The sequence below is a fragment of the Arachis hypogaea genome, chromosome 13 (assembly GCF_003086295.3).
Source record: "Arachis hypogaea cultivar Tifrunner chromosome 13, arahy.Tifrunner.gnm2.J5K5, whole genome shotgun sequence".
In the NCBI taxonomy this organism is placed as follows: domain Eukaryota; kingdom Viridiplantae; phylum Streptophyta; class Magnoliopsida; order Fabales; family Fabaceae; genus Arachis; species Arachis hypogaea.
The window spans coordinates 2,263,544-2,290,159 of record NC_092048.1 but is presented as its reverse complement, the minus strand read 5'-3'; the positions used below and the strand labels follow the sequence as shown (position 1 = coordinate 2,290,159).

The following is a 26,616-nucleotide window of genomic DNA, read 5'->3' as shown; positions in this document are numbered from 1 at the left end:
TGTTTTAATTCATGCGACTAACTCTACCTAATAGGAAAGCACTTAATAGTCTGTTTTAATGAGGTAATCTTAGAGGTGCATGACGATCCATATACATTATTTACAAATGATCAATATTCACATACTTACAACATGAATTTTAAACAATAATAGCATATATCTTTCTCATCTCAGTCTTGGTATTGTGAATTTGTCTATGGCCTGTTTAGAGCATGGACAAAGTTAAGGAGTAAATAGTCATATTCTTCTCTAGAAACATAATATGGTAACAATAAAGCTAGATACCCAAACGTTTTTTAAACCAAGTTTTATCAAGTCACCAGCGCTTCTTCTTCTTTTTCTCCTTTTTTCTCATCTTCGTCCTTCTTTTATTATCATCATCTCGTCTTCATCTTCTTTTTCTCCTATATATGTTCAATAAACTAGAGCATAGAAATTTTGATGCATAGCACAAAAAGTTTTGAAAGATCACGTGCGCAAAACATTGACACCCAACCAACAAAATACATACAACACATAAATTTTTTGGTACAGCACAGAAATCTTGGAGCATAGGACTGAAATTTTGGCGTCTAGCACAAAAAATTTTGAAAAATCACATACTCAAAACATTGACTCACCCAACTAACAAATATATTTGTATTTATGTACAAAATTTTTGTGCTATATCAATAAGTTTCTGTACTCTCCATAAAAAATTTCTAAAGCGCAGAAAAAAAGAAGCAGTATCGTATGCACACGTTTCTTTTTTTTTTTTGCTTAACTTAGTTATAAAAACGATTGTACATGCAGTATCACCGAAATGATAAATTTAAATATTCGTAGTGGAAATGTCTTCTATAATTTTTTTTATTCATATCATCATTTTATATTTACATTTTTTTAGTTCAAGTAGATGGACAGGTATTATTCTTTAAATAAGGTCAGACAACCTAATACTATATTTGCCGAGGTCCATAACGTTAGAGACTGAAAATGTCGGAATTGTCATTGCCTTCCCTTACTCAACATCTATATAAAATTATAGATTGTTTGAGCCATCTCTCTGCTTTCTTTGACCTTTGAATTTGACATTCACCAATCAAGAATGTAACAAAATGCCAAAAAAAAACTGCTAAATGTCATTGTCCATTGCAACAATGGTCTAACCAAGCAGTAAGGCCAAAAGAAAAAAGAAGATATATATTTTGCTTAGATAACAAGCAATGACTTAGTATGATCAACGAAAAAATAATTAAAATTCTAGAATCAGTTTGATCTAAGACATTTTTTATGTGAAGAACATAGGTTATAAATTATGTTGGGAACAAAGGTATATACACACACACTGGTTTGATCCATGAGAATGAGAGACTTTATATTTTGGGCTCCAAGACCAATCATTGGTAGGAATTGGTATGTTACCTATAAAAGGCATCATGAAGGAATATTTGGTTCTACCTCTTTGTGTTATAGATTGGGTACATTTCCGAAAAGTCTCCCCCTTTTTTTAGTGTTTCTGTGTCTGTTCTTTATCAGCATACTACTTCATTTCTTAATAATAATGTAGGTCATACTCATGCATTTTATATATAATAAATTGAAATCATCTCCCTTTTTGAGTTAAACTGTTTTTATTAGTTTTATTACTTGACTATTTTGCAATAATAGTACTACTACTCTTTCATTAGTTTGCATTGGATATGCATTATTCTGTATAGTATAACTCTCTCTCTCTCTCTCTCTCTGGTCGTTTGAAAGATTAGCAGTTAATTACTCAGAAGACACAACGCTTAAAGAATTAAGCCAAAAAAATTAAACAAAAACTGCAGCAAAAGATGGATTTAGGATTTTAAATATATACAAACATAAATGAGATTAATAAGTTGCAAGTGATTGATGATAAGGTGCGTATCATATGCGTTTATAAGTAGAAAAGAATCTTAAGATGGCATGATTTTAGTTAGGTGATGATAGGGAATGGATGTTGACCTATCAACAAAGGAGATAACACCAAACAATTCCATCTCAGAGCTGTGAATAAATACAGAGTGGAATATTATTCTAATCTTTAGGTTAAAATGTTTATGATATGATGTGTCAAAAGAACTCGCTTTCAAGTAGCTCTCAATTGTAATAATAATAATAAAACTAAATAAAAAAATCAAGTCCAAACACTTATTAGGTGTGAAAAAAAGCTAAGGATCACGAAAAATCACCTTTAAAGCTTTCTCTCTTCATCATTTCTTTTGCCATTACATCTTTTTTTAATGGCAAAGAAAAAGATAGAAATAAAAAGTAACAAAAACTTGTCTCATCTAAATGTAGCAATGAGTTCATTCTTGTAGTGTGTTTCCTATATGAATGAATATGACATTTTTTCCCCCTATCAATAACATGCAAGCCCTTAAGAAGTATCATCACAGAACCAATGAGAATTAGCAGGCGGTTAGAGAGAGGAGCAGGAAGGAGTTAAAAGTTAAAACAGGACCCCACTCCTTCATTTTCTTTTTATTTTGGAGTCCAGTCCTAGCTAAAATGCATATTTGCTTAATATATTTAAAAGACTGGGCAAAATTTAATTCCAAATAAATTTGTTAATAGAAAGCAACTTTTTTCAACAATTGAATCTAATTATTAAATGTAACAATTTTTTTAGATATATCAAACTAATATAATATCAAATTTTCTTTGTTGTTGGTGAAATAATCATTCAAGAATGGTTCTAATGTTTAATTTTTTAATTAAAAGTTTAAATAGATTCAATATCCATGTCCTGCCTATCCTATCGGGTCCCATTCCTTAAATTTGTATAAATCTGAATAATTGTTTATTATTTATTTTCTAATTTTTATTGGAGTATCCTTCTCATACCCTACAAGCTATGATAGGCACAGACAAGTTTTGCAAATTGGTAGGACAGGACTTTGGGGGTAGCAGAGGAGAGAGTAATATTTGCTACTAAAGACAATGATAAAGGATGCCAAACAAGCTTATCAATCAGGTTTCTTCCTACAGAAGAAGAAGGAGAAAAGAAAGAGATAGAGACACCCCATTCCCATTGCATGAAACATTATTAGATACCCGAAAAGAAAACAAAAAAATAATTGCCCATAGGAAACATACAAACTTATATGAGAAAAAGACTGCACCCTCTTGATTGTGGCAACTTATATATATATATATTACTTTGACAAGAAAGCTTTGATCTTTATCTGCTGTGTGAACTTGTCCATATACCAGGAAAAAAAAACAGGTAAATGTTTATGACTTCCTTCTTTTCTCACACATAGTGTTTATATATGTGTGTGGTAGATATCTAAACACATACATAAGCAAACACAGTAATTTTCATATTGTTCAACTTTGAGTTTGAGCTGCAGGCTGCAGAGAAGATGATAATGGTTTAAATTAGGCTTATTGAATGGCGAGCCAAAGAATAGGAGGAGACACTGGTTTATCAGAGTCACTGATCACAAGTCATCACCATGCCTCTACTCATGGAGTTCTTCATGGAATCAACACCCCATCATCAATCTTAATGTATGAAAAGTATCAATAAGACATGTACAACTGAATTCCTCCTCATAAGGAAGAGTTATATTATATATATGTGCATGGCTGCATGTTTAATATGGTGTTTCTTTGTGTTCTAATGATATTAATTTTGTTTGATAGGAATGAAGAGGGAGCGTTTGATTTTGGAGAGCTGGAAGAGGCAATTGTTCTGCAAGGAATCAAGACTAGAAATGATGAAGAAGCCAAAGCATCATGTATGATTGTTGTTGTTTCCCTTTTTCTGACTACTTTGGATAAGAGCACAACCAACTACTCTTTCCAACTTGAGTGAGAGAGAGAGAGAGAGAGAGAGAGAGAGAGCTACCAACCATAAAAAATGATGAATTCCGAGGGAAATCTAGTTGGAAGGCGTGCGATTAAAATCTTAGAAGCCTGATGACTTTGTTTTGCATCATGATACTTTATTTCTTTCCTGATCTTGTGATGAATGAATAAAGTAGGATTTGGCTCCACCTTTCCATATTGTAAATGAAAAAGAGAACTTTAAAAATATTGAAACCATTTTAATTTGCTGAGTTGATGCATACTTTGCAGCTTTATTCATCACAGGGAGGCCTGCAGCAACACTGGAAATGTTCCCTTCATGGCCAATCAGATTCCACCAAACCTCAAGAGTATCTCTCTCTCTTTCTCTCTCTCTCACTTGCCTCTTCTTTGACCAATCCATTCCCATATACACCACTTTGGACCAAACACATGAGTTGAAACAAGAAACAAAATCTCTATTTTTTCTTTTTCATGTTAAAGGATTTTGCAAAGGAATTGAACTATTGAATCACAATACAGGGAGGTTGCAAGTCAGGAGGAGGGGATGAAAACACAGACTCAGGATCAGGATCAGGTGTGAACACCAACACCCTTTCAAGCAAATTGGAAACGGAACCCCATCATAATCATTTTCAATCACAAGATTCTCCAATTAGTAGCCACCAACAACAACAAGATCAAGAGGTGCAGCTGGCAACTAGTGATGCCTCAAGAAAAGGGCCATCACCCCAACAAAAGGTTCCATCTAATATAACAACCTTAGCATAACACTATTTTGTATGAACAAAGTTCAAGCTATAGGTCTCTTCAATGCAAATTATTACTGTTGTTTTTTCTTCTATTTCCGTTTGTGGTTGATCTCCCTGTTTCAATATCTATCTATCTGTCTTGTTCACAAAGCACAAAAGAACAGGCACAGATCCCAACAACTCTCAGAAAATCAAAGGAACACAGAGTTGTTGCTGATTTCTGAACGATTTTCTGACATGAAAAATACCAGAGAGAGAGAGAGAGAGGGGCAAAAACAAACAAAGAATCTTTTCAGTACTTATCAAAAACAACTTTCTCATTATAATAGTGACCCACTCTCACTTCGCTCCACTCATTCACCATTTCACCCTCATTCCTCCCTCGCCTTGCTTGTTGTTTGGGTTGTGTACTCTACTCTCTCTCTCTCTCTCTCTCTCTTTCAAGAACAAGAATGGGAGATGATAATAATAACAAGAACGATGATGGTTTCTGCTATCCTTATCATATCGATGAATGCATGGCTATTCTTCCTCATCATGAACAACAGAAATGGCCTAATCATAATCATACCGCTACTCTGCATTCACAAATGCAGAAAGTTGCTAGAAATTATTCTGTGAGCTTGGCAGTAGTGTACATTGTTATTGTTGTTTATTCATCACCTTTGTATTTGATAAGATTTTCCTTTATATTGCAGAAAAAAGGAGCGAGTTCCACATCGGAGAAGGCAGTGGATGCAAAGGTGAAGGTTTGTTTCTATATAAAAAATAGGAGAGAGATGTGTGTAGTTTGTAGAAGAATGCATGGTTATATATATTGGAAAGATGAATAGGAAGATTTTGTTTGTTGTGTGTGATTGATGATTTCAGACACTGAGACGGTTGGCACAAAACAGAGAAGCTGCAAGGAAAAGCCGTCTGAGGAAAAAGGTAGGTAGTACGTGGCATCACTTATTTATATTTATAAGCAAGAAATGTAAGACACATTGCATTGGATTGGAACAGGCTTATGTGCAGCAACTAGAGTGTAGCAGATTAAAGCTTACTCAGCTGGAAAAGGAGGTTGAAAGAGCAAGATCACAGGTAGCAGGAGGAGGAGGAGGAGGAGGAGGAGGAGGAGGAGCAATGATGTTCGACATGGAGTATGGAAGATGGCTGGAAGATGAAGAGAGGCAGATGGGGGAGGTGAGGAGGGGGCTGGAGGGGGGCATATCGGACGGGGAGATGAGAGTGATAGTGGAGAGTTACATGAGCCACTACGACGACCTGTTCAGGCTGAAGGCGGAGGGTGCCAAGTGGGACGTGTTCCACATCATGAATGGCACCTGGACATCCCCGGCAGAGCGGTGCTTCCTGTGGATGGGTGGTTTCAGGCCGTCAGACCTGGTGGGGTTGCTCATACACCACTTGGAGCCTCTTGCGGAGCAGCAGATCATAGCCATGTACGGACTGAGACACTCATCACAGCAGGCTGAAGACGCTCTTTCTCAGGGGCTTGAGCAGCTCCACCACTCTCTCCTCCACACCATCTCCCTCCCTCAGATGCTTGCTGCCATGGCCAAGCTTTCCAACCTTGAAGCTTTCCTCCTTCAGGCTGATCATCTCAGGCAGCAGACACTTCACCAATTCTGTCGATTTCTCACCATTCGTCAAGCAGCTCGCTGTTTCCTTGTCATTGGAGACTACTATGCTCGTCTTCGCGCCCTTAGTTCTCTTTGGGCCTCCAGGACCCTCATCAACCATCACGATAACTCAACCATGGACTTGCAAACCCTTCAACCTTCTCCGCAAAATCATCTCTCTAATTTCTGAACAAATATTTGTAATTGCAAACCAATCATTTTAGCTAAGTGTGTCTCCATCTGTTATTGTAAATAAAATTCGAGTTTTATGTGCATTAAGAGGAACCTCACTTTAGCTTACAAGATATATGCAGATAAGTTTTATTTGCTTTTGTAATTGACACAATTAAATTAATTAATTAAGTGCATCTATATATGTTTCGGGGTGCAAACTTAGTCAAATCAATCATTTCATATAACGATTCTCAACTATTAATTTCACGTAAAGTCCACTGCACCTGAGTTTTCACCGTATTTCGGAGTCTCAGGCTTGCACGTAAACGACACAACAATGACTTTATATATATATTAGCTATACTTCTTCTTCTATATATAAAGGTAAGTTTATTATTAGTTTCATTGAAGAAAGATATATTTTACATTTCTTAAATGACGATTATTGTTAGTTATTACTTATTATTAGAAGCAGAAAAGTGTCCATGGATGATATACCTAATATGCATACGTCAGCTTTCGGTCAAAGCCGCATCATCAGCATAAGGGGAACATATATATATCTTAAAAAATTTAATCTTATATTTTCTAATCCTAAAAATTTATTTATACAAAATCACTTTTCAAACACACACATGCAATGGACTACAAGGCTCTACTACAATATTTCCTATGACTCTACAACTACAATAATGTATACATCAATCTTAACGCCGTATTGCCACACATTGACATGGAATGCTCTTATTACTTGATAGTTTTTTTGTTTTTAATTAAGTAGCTAGTGAGGTTACAAATAAAAGTTAAGTGGAAGCTTTAGTTTTTCTATGTTTTGAGCGAGACACTTCTTTAGATGCAATCGTATATATATGATCGCAGTCATTCATAACCATGCACATTCATATTGCAACAGAAAATTATGCAATATTCACTATACAAGGTATAAATAGTAGTCCTATTAATTAGTTAGAGACAAAAAATTTGTATGCCTTCAATATAGCACAACTCATCATGCATGGTGCATCTTTCCACAATATAATTGTTCTCTCAGCATATATAAATATATAACTAAGTACATAATTTTTCTCTCTCTCTATATATATATATATCCACAAAAATGTGAAGGTCAATTTTTCTCTAATAGCGTGTGGGATATTTAGTAATTATTAATACATCGTCAATTAGAGCAATAGAAACTTTTTTAGTAAAAAAAAAAAATAACGGATATTAATTAGGAAAAAAAGTGTGTAGGAGAATGAATGAGAGGGACATAAAATGTGTTGTCCTAGTGCCGACAGATACAGATATAAGGCACACATTGGGTACTTTTCTTGCATTGATGAATCTAATCTATTATTTTACATACACTAATGTTGCATTGTGGCCATAGCCTCTCTCCAATCCTTCTCTTTGCGTCTGAAAGAAAACCAAATTAGTGGCTTGGAAGTTATTGCTTTCACTATTCTTGGTGCATGGTTTCACATGCCCCTTGGACTTTTTTCGGTCCTCGTGAGATAGGGTATTGTTGTACGTGTGTTACCGAAAGGGACCATACACAACACAAATTTATTGCATGCATGTTACGTTCTTCAAGTTTCTACTGTAGTAGCACATGCATGCAACAACAAATTATTAGGTTCCAGTCATGAGAAGGTGAAAATGTATATGCTTATTATTATTGACCTCAGCTATTACTTGTCAACTAAGATTTTAAAAAATAAATAAATAAATCACTCATAGATATATACACAGCTAGGTGCATTAAGCTCAACAAAATTTTCTAGTGACACCAATTATAAGAGTCATGTGTTAGGATATTAAGGTCATCAAATTCTGAGAGTGATGTTGATGATCAGATAAAATAACTGTAGTGTACGTTTATAATAATTTGTATCATTAAATTTAGTTTATCCTAAGTTGATGAAAAGTGAATGCATGCATAAGTACATACAGTTAATCCTAGTTCACTCTATATAAAATCAAATGATAGTAATTCCAATTTAAGTAAAATCATGTTGTTTATATTTGATAGAAAAATATAATAGAAGAATCAGAAAGTGTGTTTCAGTATGTTGAATAATTCATTAATTGATACAAGAATGTTAATCTTAACAAGTTTACTATCTACTCAACTAATTATCCACTAACACTAATAACTTCGTGACAAATCTACTAATCTCATACCTAATTCACTAATTATATTTAATATCTCTCCTCAAATTTAAGTGGGAGCTAAAGAAATTATTTTAAGTTTGGATATCAGATTTTGAAATCGAATAAGATGATGAATCTTAGTAAAAATATCATTCGTCTGATTTATAGTTCTAATAACTATTAGACAAATAACACCAATAAAAAATTATTGTCAAACAAAAAGACAGTCATTCTCAATGTGTTTAGTTCGCTTATGGAAAGTATCATTATGAATTATTTGAATAGCATTTCTGTTATCACAATAGAAATCAATAGAAGAACTTTTATGTTCAGTGCTATAACCAAAAAAATAACATAGACAAACCCAAAGTTCAAGTTTATTATGTTTATGAAATTGCGAACTAAATTCAAACACTCTAAACTGAAAAAGTATTATAAAAACGCTTAAAAGAGTTATATTATCTAAAAAAAATTTTGGAAACAATTTTAGAAACATAAAATTTTATCAGGATAATAGTTTTTAATTCAATAGTAAATTTTATAAAATAAAAAATTATTTAATTATATAACATTTGCAAAGCACGAATATTTTGTTGAATTGTTGTGTTCGCGTATTGGATATATTTCGGATACACATTTATCGATATTCATCCAACACGCATGTTTTCTATGTCCAACTATGTCTTAGTAAAAAATAAAATAAAATAATTTATATTTTAAATACTTTATATAATTTTAAAAAATATTAAAAATAATTAAAAATTAGTTTATATTTTAATATTAATAAAATATTAAAATATAATTACAAATTATTTAAAAAAATTTATATTTTATATATGTGTGATATTTTCATGTCTTATAAAAATTTAAAATTTATATAACTACTATGTATTTATATTGTGTCTCATGTTCGTGCCATCCGTCCATCACAGTGTAACATTAATTTAAACTTACACTTGTCATTCGATCTTTAACTCATATATATAGCATTTGATCTTTAATTTAACTCATATATATAGCCCTTTGAATGTAGTAATATAATTTTTGCTAGAATTATGTATCCATTATAAGCTATATGTCCTACATTAGCATTTAGCAGATAGAGCTGATATATTCGATCATTAAGAATTTTCATAAAAGCTCCAATTACATGTAGGAGATAAATTAGGTTGGCATGCTCTAGAATGTATTTGTTGGTTTATATTTTAATTTGGAATGCCGGATGACCCATCATGATTTAATTAACTAATTAACTAATTATTGGACCCTTATGATTAATTTGTCTGCAACTTTTCAACCAAGTATGAGCAATAAAAATTAAATTATCAAGAAGGGATAGTAACGTGGGTCATTATCGGCGTGCTATTTCATATATTAACTCTCCAAATTGTAGGGTACAACTTTTTTCTTCTACTTAGTTTAGTGTATACGTCTCTTTTAGATTAGGTACTAATGGTTTTTTTGTCTTTACTTCTAGTGCATTAGATTTGAGCAAGGGAACTGTATTAAGGGTCCGAAAGCATAGTTTATAATGTGACTTGTAAATACCTTCACAATAAAAGAGTAAAACAGTAAATTTAGGTAGGCATTAATCTTTTTGTTTTTCCATTTACAATTTTACATTAGTCAGCTGGTATTGGGTACATTATTTGTCATTTATAGTTATTCAAAAATGGCCATATGTTTTTTATCTTTAAAAATGAAAGATTAGTTTCAATTCATAAAATAGCTCTACTTTCTGACTTGTTTCTAGCTACTATGACTATGAGAGCTAGAAAGAAAGCAAACAAAAATAAATCTTCTTTTTTTTCTTCGGCGACTTTATATCCACAAATAATTAAAATGAAGCTTCTGGCATAGGTATATATTTGTTTGACCTTAAGAGCTATAAATGCTAACAAAATATTGAGTAGGTAATCGGTTAAGGCAATCAACTGCCAACATTTTTGGGTTGATTTAAATAATAATAATAATAATAATAATAATAATAATAATAATAATAATAAGTAGTAATATAAGAAATTAATTTTTAATTAATTAATATTAGTTATTTTTTATTTTTTATTTCTTTTGAGAATTTAAGATTTAAAAATAAAACTAAAGATTTATAATTTAAAATTTAAAATAAATAAAATAATTTAAAAAATTAAATGAAATTAAAAAAAAAACTAAATATTTCAAAAATATCGATATTTTAATAATGTTATTCATTAATTTTAATTATAAAAAAATATATATAATATATATTAATTAAAGTTAACTGTTAAAATCACCAAAATACGGAAATTTTGGAATATTTGAGAGAGGCTAATATGAATGAATGTATTTATTATTTGTTGAGCATTGTGGTAACTGATGTCATCATATATCATAGTAGTTGTCCTAATTGAGTAAAGTAAAGGATAGCAGCGTTGGAATTCCCAAAATGAATAATTGAAGTGAATGCATTGATTGATTACATGAGAGTGATTAAATGCATCCTGCAAATGGAAAGAAAAGGAACAGATGGGGGAAACCCAAAAAGTAGAGACATGGCATGCAACAGTCTTTATCTGTGGAATGTGGTTACCTTACTTGTATTCTGTTCATACTTTATTTGTATTATGTCTGTGACTGAAACACACAGAAAGAGAGCGCCCTACCTACTCCTACTCCTACTGCCACATAAGAACAAATACTGTCACACTCCATCGTCATGCACCATGCTTGTGTTACTGATAACCACTAAATAGTTTTATAAAGATAAAGATATATTATTCATCATCAAGGTTAGATGGGACTGGAAGTTGAAAGCTAGAGAGCTTAATCAAAAATTCAAAATATCATTCTCCAATAATTCAGGAGAAAAGAATTGACAATATCAGGCTAATGTCCCCCTAAAAAACAAGCATTATATTTTACATGGGAATGGGAGTAGTAGTAGTAGCATAAAGACACAACAACATTAGCAAAGAAAACCATCCTTCGGTTCCCTTGTTTAAATGAATAAGAGGGCTTCGATCTCATCCCTCCCTCATCATCAGAATTCAGACCTGAGACCAGGATTCAGAGCATTTTTTCCAGTCATCAAGAACCAAATAGATTTACAGAAACTCAACATCTGCTCTATACTATACTACACTATACTAAACTATACATGATCTATTGCTAAGCACAATCAGTCACCTCCAAGATTCCTCAACCGAATAATCTGTGAGAGGTTATCTTGATTCTGGAACTGTAGTCAGCACACCTAAACTTTCTTTGGATAATGAACATCATGTTGTAAGAAACAAACGCATCTTGTATAACGGGGAGAAGGAAGAAAGAGATCTTGCAGCAGCAGATATTCTCTCAAGTACTTTTCTTTATACAATCCTCGGCAAAAAGATCAGGCTTTCCTATTTTCGCCTCCTCATGTCTTATCCTAAGTAGTTGGTTCAAAATTGTTGTCCCGCAGCCAAAAATTTCTACCTCCCATGCAACCCAATTATAATCAAAATCTTGAAGGATCACTGAATACATACATAAAAATTTCTTCACAAATCATCACATCACATGAGCATATTTAAATCCGTTAGGTCATCCATTGGTATGTCAAGTCCCATGCAATCGTGGTCTTGCAAACCATCCTCATCAAAATTCAACCAAGAACTAAGATCTTGAGGGCCGCCAAGTTCAACAGATACACCAAATTCTTCTATTGTACTTAAATCAGGCAGAGGAAAATTCTCAAATTCGCTAGGTTGATTTACTTTATTTGTTTCCTGGTTACCAGATAATGGTGGTCCATCTTTGTTTTGCTCACCAGCAGTAATCTTTTGCTTGGGCTTAACCTTTGTTTTGTTCTCATTTTGGCAACTGTCCAGTGACAGGCGTCCAGATCTAGAAGCCGAATTTTGTTTGGCTTGATCCTTGCTCTGATTCCTATCTCTCTCACTTCTCTTTCCCTTTACTCCACCACTGACACCCCCATTGACCAACATTTCCCTCTTTTTCTCCTTGATGAACACAGAACCATTCTTGGATGATGCTTGTTCTGATGAGTGAATAGAACCTTGAAAAGAATCAGGAAGTCCTCTATCAGCATAATCTCTTTGGAAATCATATTTCTCAGAAGCAATAGAAACTGCACCTGTATCAGTGGATGCAGAACAAAAATTGTAAGTGTGTTAATATATAAATATCTCGAGAAAACCAACACACACTGACAAATCTCTCATATATTGGCAAAGATATAGTCAATGACAAGACCATAAAAAAAAAAGAGAAAGAAAAGATATAGTCAACGATATAACACTTGAACAAGTAAGGAAGACATGGTAATTGCTAAGGATTTTCAAGACCTAATAAGTTATAAGATTAACACAAACACTGACATCAGGAGAGGGAGGGAGGGAAAAGAAGGGGGGGGGGGGGGAGGGAGAGAAACAAACAAACTATGAAGAAACAACAAAAATAATGCAAAAGGTAAATTTTCAAATACCTGATTTTCTAGCTTCCCCTTGATTCAAAGCTTTGTTACATGTATTACTGGCTGTCCCAGAGACAATGCAATCCAAAGGTTTTGCATCATTCTTCTCGCGTGAAGGGGGAGAAAACATGATATTTTGCAGTGCAGGTTCACTAAAGCAGCTAATGCCAGCTTCTTCATATCTTTTACATCTTCCAAGAGTACGCTTCAGAAAAGCCAACGCAACTTGTTTCGACACCTTGTGAACTGCACCTTTTGAATTTTTGCTTCCACGGCAGGCCTGCCAACATTTAAATTGATATAACACTGACGGTAAGGACAAATAATCCATCGATATAAAAACTAATGATAAGGACAAATGATCCGTAACTATATTATTCACAATTGCATTTCTATATTGATTAAATCTTTTTCGCCGCGCGGGCAAAGATGCTAGTTAAATGAAACCTTGGAACTGTAAGCACAACTATCAACATTTCAACTAAATTGATCTCCAGGGGGGAAAACGAAAAACAAAAGACAAAAAGAAAAACAAAATACAACAGTAGTACAATGAATTTTATAGTAGTTTCGTTGTGAGCATTTCTCACACAAAATCTCCAATATCATAGCATATTAATCAATTATTGATAAACAAGGCAACCTCGAGACAGGGGGAGGGGTGGAATTGACAAGTATCTACAGATTAACCTTGAAATGCGAGGTTAAACCACTATCGAAATTGTTTTCTTACTGGGGACAAATCACTTGCATCACTCATACATACCAAACAAAAGAAAAAAGGACATAAACAGGGCCAAAAGAAAGCTACTACCCAAAGATAAATAGGCAGAAACCCAAGGTCCCAACTCCCAACATAAAAGCAAAGAAAATCAGATGATTCAGTAACATGCACTTAAACACAATCCAATGACCAAGAGTCCATCCAAACATATGCAGTCAACCATTAGGAACATAATATTTTTCAACTGGCAAAATAGGAAGAGTGCCTCAATGAAAGAAAATAAAAGGTTGGAAAAGGAGTCGGTTTATTACCAATCTCCTTCTGTAAGCCATTTCAATAAGTTGGTCAAATGCAACTTGTTCAACCTTCCTGCATGGTAAGAACAGTAATTTTGATAAGAATCAATAATATCTGAAGGACAAATATAAAAAATGAGAGCCATGAGTCACGACAAAACATGCAATCCTGGCAAGAAAACAAGGAAATTGCAAAAAGATCTACAACATAAAATTTAAGGATAGAAAGAAGGATCAGAAACAAAACACGTAAAACATCATTGAAACATACCGCTTTTCCATGTCCCTCCCTTTTTGAATAGCCCTATCAATTCTGTCCAAGTTTTTCTTCTTGCTCCCATTCTTTTAGTAAGTCAATCGGGACAACAACATAAGAATCATGAGCATTTAAGGACAGCATGATAAACTTATGAAATTCACCACAGAATAAAGCTCTAAAACTAGCTTTAAATAATTCTATCAATGAATTTCTTTTTAAAATTCAAACCTGTTCATATAATGCTTTCTCAAGTTTCTCAATATCTTGATTTATAGCTTCATCTTCCTCAGCTAAATCAGGCTGCACCTTGCAAAGGAAGATTAAGGAGCATGATCATCAATCTGGTAAACATCAAATAACTATGGCATTATAATTCCATATAGCAATAAAGGCTTACCAATATTTCTGGATATAAGCCAATGCTCTGCAACTCGAGCAGCAACCTGTCATCCAAAGACATCAACTGATATGGGTCATCCGGTGATGGAAAACCAGGAATACTTAATTCACCAGGATGCAGTTGATCAAGATCATTTGAACATATTTCGCTTGTGTGTGTGATATCAGAAACGGAAAACTCTTCGTCTCCCTGCCAAACTCCAGTGCTTTGTAATGAACTGGATGTGTTTGGATACCTAAAGGTGTTGGATGCAGTACTTTTATCACAAGATAGTCTGTCCAACATACAACTCTTTTGAATATGAAAATCCACCTTTGATTCAACTTCCGAGTCCATTCTATCCCGATCTTTGGGTTCAAAATCAATTTGATTACAAGAATCACAATGAGAATCATCACTAGCACATTGTCGAGATATATTCTTTGCGTCACTTAGGTGATATGATTCTTCATTATCATCTTCTTCAATTAGAGCACAAAGAAGTCTTTGGAATAACGGAGCAACCTTGTCAAGTCTTTCGGAGTCATTCTTTTCACCTAAAGCATCTAACTTAGATGAATCATCTTCATAACGGCTTCTCTTCCCTCCCTCCGAACCTTGAGTAGTTTTGTTATTTACAACACCACCCTGGGCAAATATAAAAAAAGTAAATTAGTCAATAAATTCCTCAAAAGGTTTGGCTCTTATACAAATTTGTCCATTTCACAACTAGAATTTGTTTACTTTTGTTTCCGGATAAGTAATTTGGTTGCAGTTGTGAAGATCCAAAAATGAACAGGAGATTTGTAGGGAACTCATTCACTTACCAAATCATTGTCAATGCCAAATAAGTGAGATAAACTTTTGCCAACTTCTTCAGCAATGTTGAGCTGATTCAACAATCAAAACACACGGGCACAAAACGTAGTAAGTTAGAATCTACTATTCAATATATTCAGAATTAGATTGTACACACAAATTTCCAGAAAAAGCATGCTATGATCAACATGAAGTTGCTACCTGTTGCTTCAAGTATGATGCATCGTCCAAGCTGATTGAAGCAAAAATAGGCTCCATTTTATTCCAGAATGAGCCCGAACACACAATATCTACATAAAATATGCCAGCAAATGATGAGATACAGCCATACAGGCCAAAATAAGAAACAGCAGAACAAGTTGGAGATAAACAGAAATTTGGTAACAAGCTAAAATGGCTGAAGATGCATACTGCTAGCATTACGAGCAGCATTTGCAGCTTTATATAATTCTTCATGATCATCATCAGATTCACCTGTAAAGTCATTTAAATATGTAGTGTATGAGTACACATTCACAAGCAGTCAGAGAATAGGAATCAATTATCTATAGAATAGTTGTGTTGTTTCTCTTGGTTGATCAAATTAAAAGGTTTTACTATTTCTCTTTTAACATATATTGACCATGAAATTGAAGATGTCAAACTGTACTGAATATCAATGATACAATGAATAGAGGCATCATTAAAGAACAAGCCACGGATGCACAAGTGGACAACGGATAACAGAGCAACAATGGAAAAGTCTTAATATTATTCTGTTTGGCACATTCTTAATGAAATAAATAAGTACGATAGTATATGTCAATATGTGCTAACATAATTTTAGTGTGATCTAATCATATTAACCGATAGATGTGACTTGATTTATTATTCCCGTGCATCGCACGGGCTATGCACTAGTTGGAAATATAATACACACATAACAACTTATGGAAATATGCCATGTGGAGGAAACCTAACAAACTAATACCACTACCATATATTAGAAATGTGAAAGGAATTTGGTTGTTTCTGCCATAGTAAAAAGACTATATTCCCAAACAAATCAAGCTTCAGTATGAACAATCAGCACTACCTCCAAAATCAGAAGATCCAATATTCAGTTGCTTCCCTACACGAGTCAAAACCTTGCGATCTTTCTGCTTTTTTGAAGGAGGACGTCCATATTTGCTGCATTATCAACAAAGGAAGACAACGATGGTGTTAACAAATTGATATAACACGAATAACAAGATCACAAAAGACATCAACTTACGTTTTACTCTTATCATTTGCCCTCATGTCCTGTACTGGCTTCGTTGGTGGATTCTCTGACTTCTCCCTCCCTGAGGGAACACCAGACCTTATTAATGATAAATTCCTTCCAGTTCTTCCTTGTCTCTGCACACAATCTCCCGAATCATCAGTTGGTATTTTGTTCTTCTTCATTTGTGCCATAGACGTCATACCCTTTTCAGCTGCCACATCAAAGTCATTGCCATTCATTCCTTTCTCTTTTATTTTGTGTTCACCAGCTCCAGATTCTTCACTTTCAGAAAAGCCAAATGGAGATGAAATGTCATCAGGTGGCCTTTTATATTTTGGGGTACTAGTTTCTACACTGCTTGCCAGTTGGAGTCCATTGTTTACGACTGAAGAACCTTTCAAATCAGAAGTTTGACAGCCTTCAGATGAGACCTGGACTTCAAGACTGCGTGAGGCAGGAGAAACTACTTTTACTCTTCTTGAGCGTGAATTTTTGGGTGGCCTCTGACCAACCCACTGGGTCATTGGATGTATAGAAGAGCCTACAGATGTAGAAAACAGTTAATTATTTGTGTAACCACTGAGACTTTATATTATCATCTAAAGGCTATCCCCAACCTGGAAAGTTTTCAGACGAAGATTGAACATTAGACAAATCTAGCGCACTAACTGAACCTGTTCGTGGTGCCCGGGAAACCTTATTTTTAATTAGTGTGTTAGAGATGCTTGCTGGGAAATCCTCCTGATTGTTGGATCTAATTACAAGAGCAATCAACATCAATGATTAATCAATTTGCCAATAAATATCAATTCTAAAAGGATATAAATGTCAACAAGGGCCATTATGCAGATATTAATTGAATTCTTCAGCAACTAGGTTGTAGTCATATATTAGAACATGGCAATGTCAAGATGAGCAAAAAACCTGTTGCTTCCCTTTGCCACTACTTTCTGCTCAGCTATATGGTCCCTGTGAAGAGATCCACATTCTTGCTCACTTGCAAGCATATTACGCACCCCAATAGTAGAAGGCTCAGAAGAGCCTCCAGACTTGTTGATTCCACTAGATCCAGGAAGTGGCTTCAATCTGTACCACAAAATGCTTATTGATATAAGAGATTAATTTTGCAATTTGTATGTTATTTTCCAGCAATGTATATCATGTACAACCATTTTGACAATGATGTTGAATACCAAAGATTTGAAGAGTTACTCTAGTTGAGAAACAACAAAACATCCAAAGAGAACAATAAAATATTGATGGAAAAGACTCTCAGCAGGGAGGACAAGAAGTTATGGCATACACAATAACCCTAAAGATATAATTCAAACAAAGAAACAATGGAATTCACAAGCAAACTCAACCCTATAACAGTGACGTTGATTCAATACCATGACCATGATCCATTCAGTTTTAACATACACAAAAAAGCATAGAATCATTCATATGATATTTTCTACCATTAACAAATTCTGTTGGATGAAAACCAGTGTGTGAAATTACTCCATATATATCATCATCGATGGAAAATCTAATAAATCCTCGAAAAAACTATTTGGTCAGTATTAGCATGACAACTGAAACCTAAGTCCTGAAATCTATAACAAGACAAACTACCTGAAACCCTGTGTATCATAAAAACGCATCTTCGAATCAGCATTTGCCTTTGGAAGAGCAGATCGTTTCACATCTCTTTCACCAGTCATGACTCTGTTTCCTACAGCTCCAACAGATCTCTTCTTTTTAATTTTTTGATCCAACCCTTCACCTCCAGCAAGTAATCTGCGAGTTTTCTCTTCATTTCGAACAGAACCCCCGCCAAGTGTCTGAATCGAATTTCCATCCTTCTCTGTGACCATCTGCTGCCTTCCAATGGCAGCAGATCTGCTTTCCTCCTGAGAGCATTATAGTGAACAAACTCATGAAGAATGCAAGTGGACAAGTAAACATAATACAAATTATTACCAGAAATTAATAAGTTTAAAAATTTGTTTGGAGAGGAAGACATCATTAATAATCTTAACTTAGAAATTGGAATGTAAATCACTTGAAACATTTCATCCTAAAATATTTCAACTGAACATAAAAACTTAAATGCCTGAATCACTGTGGTAAGAAGCATTGAGGATCATCATGTACAACCATTTCGATATGTTATTTTCCAGCAATGTATACCATGATCTCCTTCTACTCTCTCATCCATAAGCACTCATGCTATGCCATTAACAAAAATGAAACTCAAAATACTCAATTCGTAGCCAAGAAAGAATTTAAGGTTTTTAACAGTGTAAAAGAAAAAACTATGCAACATGTCTCATAGTTAGCTCCTTTCAGTATACAAATAAAAAATAAACCGAAGAAGTAATAATAGCATTAAAACATACGCACCCGCACATCTGCCACTGCTGTACGGAGTCGCTTGTTCAGCATTGAATTTGAGGTCTTGACTTCTGATCTTGGAGTTAGATTATCATTAGGGGTTTTGTGAGTCTGGCTACCCATCTTTGTTAAGTTTACTCCACCTCCCCTTTCACTTGATAAATCTGCCCTCTGTCGCTTCTTTGTATTTAATGCTATTGCCTCTCTATACCTGTCCAATTTGGATAAAGATTCCCCTAACATTTTTGATCGATCCCTGATTGACATATTTCAGTTCAATCAGGACAAAATGATTGGTGTGTCGTGAAATAATAACTAAACAATGTATATTAGAAACTAAAACTTCTACAGAAGCCAGGAACAAATCACAAGTATCCTATGACTTCAATGGTTTACAAACTTAAAACAATGACCAAGCATCACAGATAATAAGGTTTGCATTAGACAGGTCCCCAAAAAAATGGGGCAATGGTGAAAAGAAGAAAAAAAAATAAAAGATCATTTCACCAGAACTTCTTACCAAAAGGGAAAATTGCAATTTACTCCCTTAAACGATAAGGTCATGTATACCTTAACCATAATTTCTAAAAATGTGCAAACGAACCCTTTATTTAAAACCATGAAAATCGGTCCCTAAATACAAATGACCCTCAATTCAAAAAGAAGTAGATGAGAGTGTAGAAAGAGATCATGATTGATATTGTCATCGGGGATGTGGCGTAAAATATCACAGCAACTGTAAGAGACCATTTATTTCATTATTGATCTAGCCATCCTTAATTGTGTAGTAATCCAACTTTACAAACAGAAATGTCCAGATTTAATTATACAGTAGATGAATCCAATATAGAGTGACAATTATATACCTTGCCTTTCTGGAGGCATCTTGTACACTTTCTTTGAAATTCTTAAGCTCCCCTGGGGCTACTGGAGCCATAGGCTTGTGATGTAGAGTTCCAAAAGAATGGTCTTCTGATGTGTTCCCCACAGAAACACCTAGAACCCTCCTCAGCTCTCCTGAACGAGTATATTTTTTACTACCTAACGTAATTGGATCCAGTGGCAAATACTGTGGCAAAGGTGGCATATCTGATGAGGTTATCCCACTGCTGGTGCTGCCGTTCAAGTTACTCCCAGAACCCAACATTAAGCTGTAACCTTAATAAAGCTTAGAACACAAGTATCTCTTTATTTTGTCCCAATATCAAATTGAGTTTACAAATTCCTGTCCACAATTCAATAAACCAGAACAGCAGTAAGACACTTTAACGAACATAATAAAGGCAACATCATATAAAGTAACAAATGCTAGCACCTATAAAGAAATTTATGGCTTGCACATAGAAAGCTTACAGGATCATATGATAATATTGTATAAAGAAGATCATCATACAAATTACTTAAGAAAGCTACTAATTGAAGCATGTCGAGAGAAATGCAGTAGTTTCAGTTATGTAACAAAAGCCATGCTTCTCAGTTTCTCAATCTTCTATAATCTGCTTAACATAAGATTAATTGTAGAATCTAATCTTCTCCACTTTTTTTCCCCTACCAAGGATGACACTGCCGCACATTACTAATTCCGCTAATTTCAAATGCCCAATTCTACGAAAACGTGTAAAACCAAATGCAGATCACCATATTGCTCAGTAAAATAACACAAGCAGAACCCAGAAGAGAAAAAATGGTGGGAAAGCAAAAAAACGAAATTGAGCTGAAATTTTCCACTAAATACCCAAAACCAAGAAAAGACAAAATCAAACTCGGTAAATGAAGGGAACCATACAGGAACAGTTTCTCAAAAACTGGAATTCAAGATTGCTGGGGCGATTCGAGGTAATCGAAGAAGAAATCATGCGGAGAAAAACCCTAGTTGGGGGAATTGGGATTGGGGTTAATTGCGATTAAATTGAGAGGAATGAACGTTGATTGGAAGAGAGTGAAGATTAAAGAAAAGATGGGTACCGCGAATTGAAGAGGGTCAATGGCAGATCAAAGTCCCAAACTTTGAGGGATACAGAAAATAGAGAGAGAGATTCAGGCACGATGAATAACGCGGGAGGAATATCACTACGACTTTGGGTTGTCGTCTTCATACGTATATATTTATACTTACCATTCTATTGTACGCCTCCTCTACGTGTGTTGCTATTGTTAGTAATTGTCAAGTACTAATACTTAAGAGTAAGGACACAACACAATACCAACATGTAAACATACAAATTTTAAATTTTTGTAAGATATGAAAACACAATATAAATAAAGTAATAATATTTAAAATTGTAATAATATTTTAATTATTTTTTATGTTTTTAATTATATAACATATTTAAAATCATTTTTTGTTTTAATAAATAATATATATTATTTCTAAATTTATTTTACGAATATAATGATATTTAGATGTATTTAAATAGATTCAATTATTTTTATTAAGATGCAATTTGAGAAAAGACACATATGTCGAACAAATATTAAATAAATATCTTATCCGAATATGTATATATGACACGTAGACACAATAACTTATTAGTACATATCATCGTATCGACTATGTTACGTGTATATAAAAATCAACCACCAAAGTTTGTTATTCGTATAAAATACATGTTGAAATACAAATATACATTGAAAATAAATTAAATTACACATGTATTTATTCACAAATACATTGATAACTGATTTTATTGATTGATTTTAGTGTATGAATAATATTTTTGTTATCGTATACACATAATAACATGTAGGGCTATGAAAATTTGTTAGTAAAAATTTAAAATTTTCATATTTTTTCTATAAAAACTTGTTTAAAACACATGTTAATTAAATTTTTTGTATACTTTATGAATATGAATATTAATTGGAGCATCACAGATTCACATAAATATTTATTTTATCTCTAACATATTTAAAACTTTTTTTTTTCTTTTGGGTAGACAAACAGATTAAAAAGTATAAATGTCAATTTTTCTTTTTACATCCACTAAAGATATATTTGTAAACAAACAGGGTCATTCTCCAAGGGAAATACCTCAAGTCATACAATAACTTGATATGAGCTTTTATTTTTACACACTCGTATCATCATGCGCTTTAATAATCTCTTATCTGTAATGTTGGATTTGATTTTGACTTTATATTATGTGTTTTAATTAAATGATCTCAATACTTATAATAAGAAGTTAAAACCTATGATATTGAATCATCCTTAGTGCATAATCATTAATATGCAAATTTTGTCCTCTTTTTTGACCGAGAAAATACTCAGTTTGGTTCCTAAAATTATACTCGAGTCTCAATTTAGTCCTTAAAATTTCAATTGTCTCAATTTAGTCCGTAAACTTTTCAAATTTTAATCACGTTAGTCCCTACAGTAGTTTCCGTCACAGAGTCAATTGAAAAGTTTATAAACTAAATTGAGGCAATTGAAACTTTAAGGACTAAATTGATGCTCCAGTGTAACTTTAAGTAGCAAATTGAGTATTTTCTCTTCTTAATCATTCATTCTTATTCTTTTAACAGATCAAGGCAAATCCTCAAATGCGTTAAAACTTCAACAAAATTCAAATTTTATTCATTTTCTTCACCATTTGTTAATAGAATGAGAACCACACTTAATCACATTAATATTGACATGTTCATTTTTTTCCGAGCTTCTGTTTCAGTCTCCAGAATGCCTAAGATATTAGACATATAAGTTGGGATCAATGGTACAACTGAAAAATGTGATGTATGATGCCTTGAACTTATGAATGTGATCCCTTCAAGCTTTCAGCAAACTGAAAAATAATGTAATTTACATATGATCTATGACATTCGCTCAGAATGTAAAACAGAATAAAACACGAGAATAAATTAAGATACAAGTATGTCTCTATCTGGTCTAGGCCTATATGAAACATTTTCTTCACCAAGTAAAAGTGCCCTCAAAACGGCCTCACACAAACCACTATAATGGATAATCAAATGTCCACCATCTGAAACTTCATGGTAATTTATCCATGGCATATTCCTTGAAACAAATCTCTGGATTTGAGAGGGCACAACCTTGTCTTCGTATCCTTGCCAAATGTGAACTTTACTTGTGTTGTGAGAGAATGGATTGCTCAGCTTCAATGGATCAAACTCCCAGTTGCCAAATGCCACCATCCAATCACCCCGGAGTGTGTCAAAAACAACCTGTTCCCTTAACTTTTCCTATACACACAGATCAATGAGGAGTTATTCCTCCTTGACTAACCATTTGTATTCAGCTAAAAGTAAGTGAAAGAAAGCATGTAATTCACCTTGGTAAGCATAGGGAAGCCGGGAATAATCTTCAAGATGTCAATGTCTCTAGTGTTGAAGAAAGCCGGGTTTTTCTCAATGACAGAATTTGAAGGGAGCCACTTTTGAGTGACCAACCAGTGCAATAGTCTCGGAGAATATTTTGCAAGCCAAAGTGCCCATTGGATCAGTCTCTTCCTGTAGTCCTGTCTCACCACACTCTCAGGCAGTGAAGCCCAATTGTAATTGATCACTGGTGCTATCATAGCCACACCTGCTAACCTGCACAAACAAAATGGTGATATATCCACCACCTAGTGAAGTATTTCACAATGATTCAAAAATACATATTTTTATTTGCCTGTGGGGGATGTAGTGGAGACAACTCCAGGTAGCATGCGATCCCATTGAGACTCCAATGACATAAAATTTGTGTCCTATCTGTAACTGATCGGCAAGTTCTTCAATGTCAAGTGTTTCACTTTTCAATGAGCGTTTGGGGTTCGGATCACTTTCTCCATATCCAGCTCTATCATATTGCACAAAATATATACCCAATTCATCTATTAGTTCCTGCACATTCAGTGTCACATCAATCATCAACATACATTTTGAATCTATTCCACTCACTGTTGATAGCTCACCGGTATTCAATAATCAATTAGATCTAAATCCAACCAACAATTTTCACATCACCGTAACAGAGTCAATAAAAGATTGATCTTTTGTACCTGGGGTGCGAGAAAGTTCATCTCTTTGGAGCTTCCAAAGCCGTGAACAATGATAATCTTATGTTGTGCTTTGTCCCTGGGGACACCCTTTTCTCTGTAGGCTAAGTACCTTCCATCACTGAGCCTGATCCTTGGTGTTGGTGAAGCCTCGTCTTCTGTAATCGAGTTTGAATCGTTGCTGTTGCGGTTTGGCGGCGGAAGCTGTGTGGCCTGATAAACCATTCCCAGAAGTCCCATCAGTAACAGTATTGCGGCCCTTGAAACCATACCTGAAGGAACACATAATTTATTTTCAGTATAATCATCATCATATTCATACGCACATACATAGATATATAGGGCAAGAGAAGATGGCTAAACCTGTCACAAAAACTTATCGAATCTGCCTTGTTTTCTTTGTCAGAGGGATGAAGGATTAATGTTGAAAAGGTGGCGGTGGTTGTGCTTTTAATGTTTGACTTGTGTTTGTGTAGTGAGTAGTGTAGATCTTATTAGGTATATAGGATTTGAGTCTCATGCATCAAAGTGGTGGATGATGCATTTGACTGCCCAAAAGAACAAACAGAGTGGAGATGGAGACTGGGAGGGGCTTCTTTCTTGTGTGTTTTTTTTGACTTTGTGTTGCGATTCACTCAACTCTCAACTCATTTTTACTGCGGTAAATAGTAAAAGAGTATCTAATTTATCATCTTAAAACTTAAAAGTTAAAAGACACCGCATCTAATTGATTCTTTTTTAGCTGTTGCTTAATTCTCATTCTGAAGACTGCCACACACATATATTTGGATTTAAGCTATGCAGATTTTCCGGCAAAGGTATCCTTCTAGCTTAAAATCCACATCACTCTTCATCTATAACATCTATGATCTATCTATATACATATGTTTTAGCTATGAGTCTATTGGTTAAGCTATTAATTAAGACCATTTTTACAAAACTAAATATAAAATTTAATTTTTTTAATGTATTTATTATTTATTTATTGAAGGAAAAAATTTAAAATTTTGTATTAGTAAAATTATATATATATATATATATGGATGAGTGAATTTGCTATCCAAATATGTCTAACCTTTCGTTTTTATAAATATCTTTTTTAACAATCATTCAATCTACTTACAATAACAAAATCTCTCCATTTTTTAAATCGAAAATATTTGATAACAAAATAATCAAAAATAGCCTAACATTTTTTTTATTAATTTTTAATTGCAAGTTTACAATACACACATTTATTATTTTTTTTCTCACACTTGTCATTTTTTCACCCTAACAAATAATAATAATTCAATAAGATATGTCTTAAACTCTTAATTACATTAAAAGTAATAATAAAACATATATTAATAATATTCAAATTAATTTACCAATTATTACGACAAGAATATTATTTACTATTACTAATTCTACTAAATCTGGCGAGTTTTTTCTATTATCATGTATCAATTTTCAGCCTATTAAGTTATGCACATAAACTTTTTAATCCATTTTCTTTATTTTTTTCTTGTTTCGCTTAGTAAAAGTAGTTAAAATATTTTTAATTTAATATTTATAATTTTATACAAATAACATTCATAATTTCATACTCATAATGTTCATAATTAATAAATTTTTACAATTAATATTACCTAATTTCAAAATATATATTTTTTAAATTATCTCACATGTCAATAAATCATAATTTTGATTTATTTTAATATTTATTAGTTGATAATCATATGTATATTTATTTATTGATTTTAATCTTATCAGTTAATAATTAATCATTTATTTTATAATTTTCTTTCATATTTTATTTCTATTTTTTATTTTATAATATATAATCTATATATAAAAATATAAATTTTATAATAAAAATTATTAAAATATCTCTAATTTAACATCCATAATTTTATATGAATAATATCTATAACTTCAAACATATAACATTTATAATCTACGAATTAAAATTAATTTGCTATTATTTATTATATTTTTTTTATTTTTCAGGTGATTAACCAAGGTTTCTTTTTATGTTTCTGATCTGGAATAAATTAAGACTCACGAGTTTGAAATTTTGAAATTTTAAAATTTTTTATAAAATATATTGTGGTAATTTAAAAATACTTTTTAGAGTTAATGATATAAAAATTTAAGACTTTTATTTAAAATAAAGATAATATAATAATTTAATAACGAGGAAGAGATTTTTAAAATTTGGATTGATTTTTGTGTAATTAAATAAAAGAAGATATTTATAAAAAAATAAATTATATAGAGAATAATTCAGATTCTCTTTTAAATAAAAATATTATTAAATATATATTTTTATTTTTTATTTTTTATTTTTGGCTACATAATATTATTCCTTTTAAATTTAGTAAATTTTTTTTTTTGGTGACTAAATTTAGTAAGTTTATGATAAGAGTTTTATAGATGAATGGCTAAATATTAAAAAAAGAAAGTAAAAAGATTCTGAAGATTGAATTTTATCTCAAACTTCTATGTGCACTTCTTTAATAATTATCTAATGGCCCTACAAAAGTCCATGAAATATATAA

The 26,616-nt window shown here is 33.0% G+C and overlaps 3 protein-coding genes across 25 annotated transcripts; 1 reads left to right on the top strand and 2 right to left on the bottom strand.

The window, feature by feature from the left end:
• The first annotated feature begins 2,968 nt into the window (after positions 1 to 2,968).
• On the top strand, positions 2,969 to 6,598 carry LOC112736375 (transcription factor TGA2.2). Of its 6 annotated transcripts, none has more exons than XM_025785804.3 (8): positions 2,969 to 3,235; positions 3,363 to 3,522; positions 3,658 to 3,752; positions 4,093 to 4,172; positions 4,345 to 4,563; positions 5,273 to 5,317; positions 5,445 to 5,504; positions 5,580 to 6,598. In XM_025785804.3, exons 2-8 carry the CDS (start codon positions 3,404 to 3,406, stop codon positions 6,384 to 6,386), a joined length of 1,425 nt encoding a protein of 474 aa, XP_025641589.1. In that variant the 5' UTR covers positions 2,969 to 3,235; positions 3,363 to 3,403; the 3' UTR covers positions 6,387 to 6,598. The 6 variants fall into 6 exon arrangements, with proteins under 6 accessions (XP_025641589.1, XP_025641588.1, XP_072067111.1 ...); XM_025785803.3 differs by having other exon boundaries at positions 5,273 to 5,323; XM_072211010.1 differs by having other exon boundaries at positions 3,186 to 3,235; positions 3,658 to 3,994; positions 5,273 to 5,323.
• Positions 6,599 to 11,256: 4,658 nt separating this feature from the next.
• LOC112736373 (uncharacterized) lies at positions 11,257 to 21,273 on the bottom strand. 18 transcript variants are annotated; one of them, XM_072211005.1, is made up of 19 exons: positions 21,045 to 21,159; positions 20,866 to 20,948; positions 19,946 to 20,304; positions 19,089 to 19,335; positions 18,843 to 18,914; positions 18,318 to 18,595; positions 17,625 to 17,786; positions 17,318 to 17,454; positions 16,710 to 17,241; positions 16,530 to 16,624; positions 15,866 to 15,928; positions 15,656 to 15,744; positions 15,463 to 15,525; positions 14,654 to 15,283; positions 14,485 to 14,556; positions 14,269 to 14,339; positions 14,013 to 14,070; positions 12,990 to 13,257; positions 11,257 to 12,638 (listed from the first exon to the last, which is right to left on the bottom strand). In XM_072211005.1, the coding sequence occupies exons 5-19, from the start codon at positions 18,843 to 18,845 to the stop codon at positions 12,058 to 12,060; spliced, it is 3,102 nt and encodes a 1,033-aa protein (XP_072067106.1). In that variant the 5' UTR covers positions 18,846 to 18,914; positions 19,089 to 19,335; positions 19,946 to 20,304; positions 20,866 to 20,948; positions 21,045 to 21,159; the 3' UTR covers positions 11,257 to 12,057. The 18 variants fall into 18 exon arrangements, with proteins under 18 accessions (XP_072067106.1, XP_072067110.1, XP_072067095.1 ...); XM_072211009.1 differs by lacking the exon at positions 20,866 to 20,948 and having other exon boundaries at positions 17,375 to 17,454; positions 21,045 to 21,226; XM_072210994.1 differs by lacking the exon at positions 18,843 to 18,914.
• Positions 21,274 to 22,825: 1,552 nt separating this feature from the next.
• On the bottom strand, positions 22,826 to 24,836 carry LOC112736372 (uncharacterized). The gene is made up of 5 exons (XM_025785793.2): positions 24,437 to 24,836; positions 24,077 to 24,345; positions 23,707 to 23,918; positions 23,366 to 23,627; positions 22,826 to 23,276 (listed from the first exon to the last, which is right to left on the bottom strand). Exons 2-5 carry the CDS (start codon positions 24,341 to 24,343, stop codon positions 22,935 to 22,937), a joined length of 1,083 nt encoding a protein of 360 aa, XP_025641578.1. The 5' UTR covers positions 24,344 to 24,345; positions 24,437 to 24,836; the 3' UTR covers positions 22,826 to 22,934.
• Between the last annotated feature and the right edge of the window lie 1,780 nt (positions 24,837 to 26,616).

Bases quoted from the DNA above. Each gene is read 5' to 3' on its own strand.
- LOC112736375 (XM_025785803.3), top strand. From the start codon at position 3,404: ATGGCGAGCCAAAGAATAGGAGGAGACACTGGTTTATCAGAGTCACTG. The intron at 3,523-3,657 runs GTATGAAAAGTA...TTTGTTTGATAG, and splicing joins ACCCCATCATCAATCTTAAT to GAATGAAGAGGGAGCGTTTG. The intron at 3,753-4,092 runs GTATGATTGTTG...CATACTTTGCAG, and splicing joins TGAAGAAGCCAAAGCATCAT to CTTTATTCATCACAGGGAGG.
- LOC112736373 (XM_025785797.2), bottom strand. From the start codon at position 20,226: ATGTTGGGTTCTGGGAGTAACTTGAACGGCAGCACCAGCAGTGGGATA. The intron at 16,625-16,709 runs GTAAGTTGATGT...TTGATAATGCAG, and splicing joins GCAAATGATAAGAGTAAAAC to CAAATATGGACGTCCTCCTT. The intron at 15,284-15,462 runs GTAAGTGAATGA...ATATTTGCCCAG, and splicing joins TTGGCATTGACAATGATTTG to GGTGGTGTTGTAAATAACAA.
- LOC112736372 (XM_025785793.2), bottom strand. From the start codon at position 24,343: ATGGTTTCAAGGGCCGCAATACTGTTACTGATGGGACTTCTGGGAATG. The intron at 23,919-24,076 runs GTACAAAAGATC...CTGAATGTGCAG, and splicing joins TGAACTTTCTCGCACCCCAG to GAACTAATAGATGAATTGGG. The intron at 23,628-23,706 runs GCAAATAAAAAT...TTGTTTGTGCAG, and splicing joins CTCCACTACATCCCCCACAG to GTTAGCAGGTGTGGCTATGA.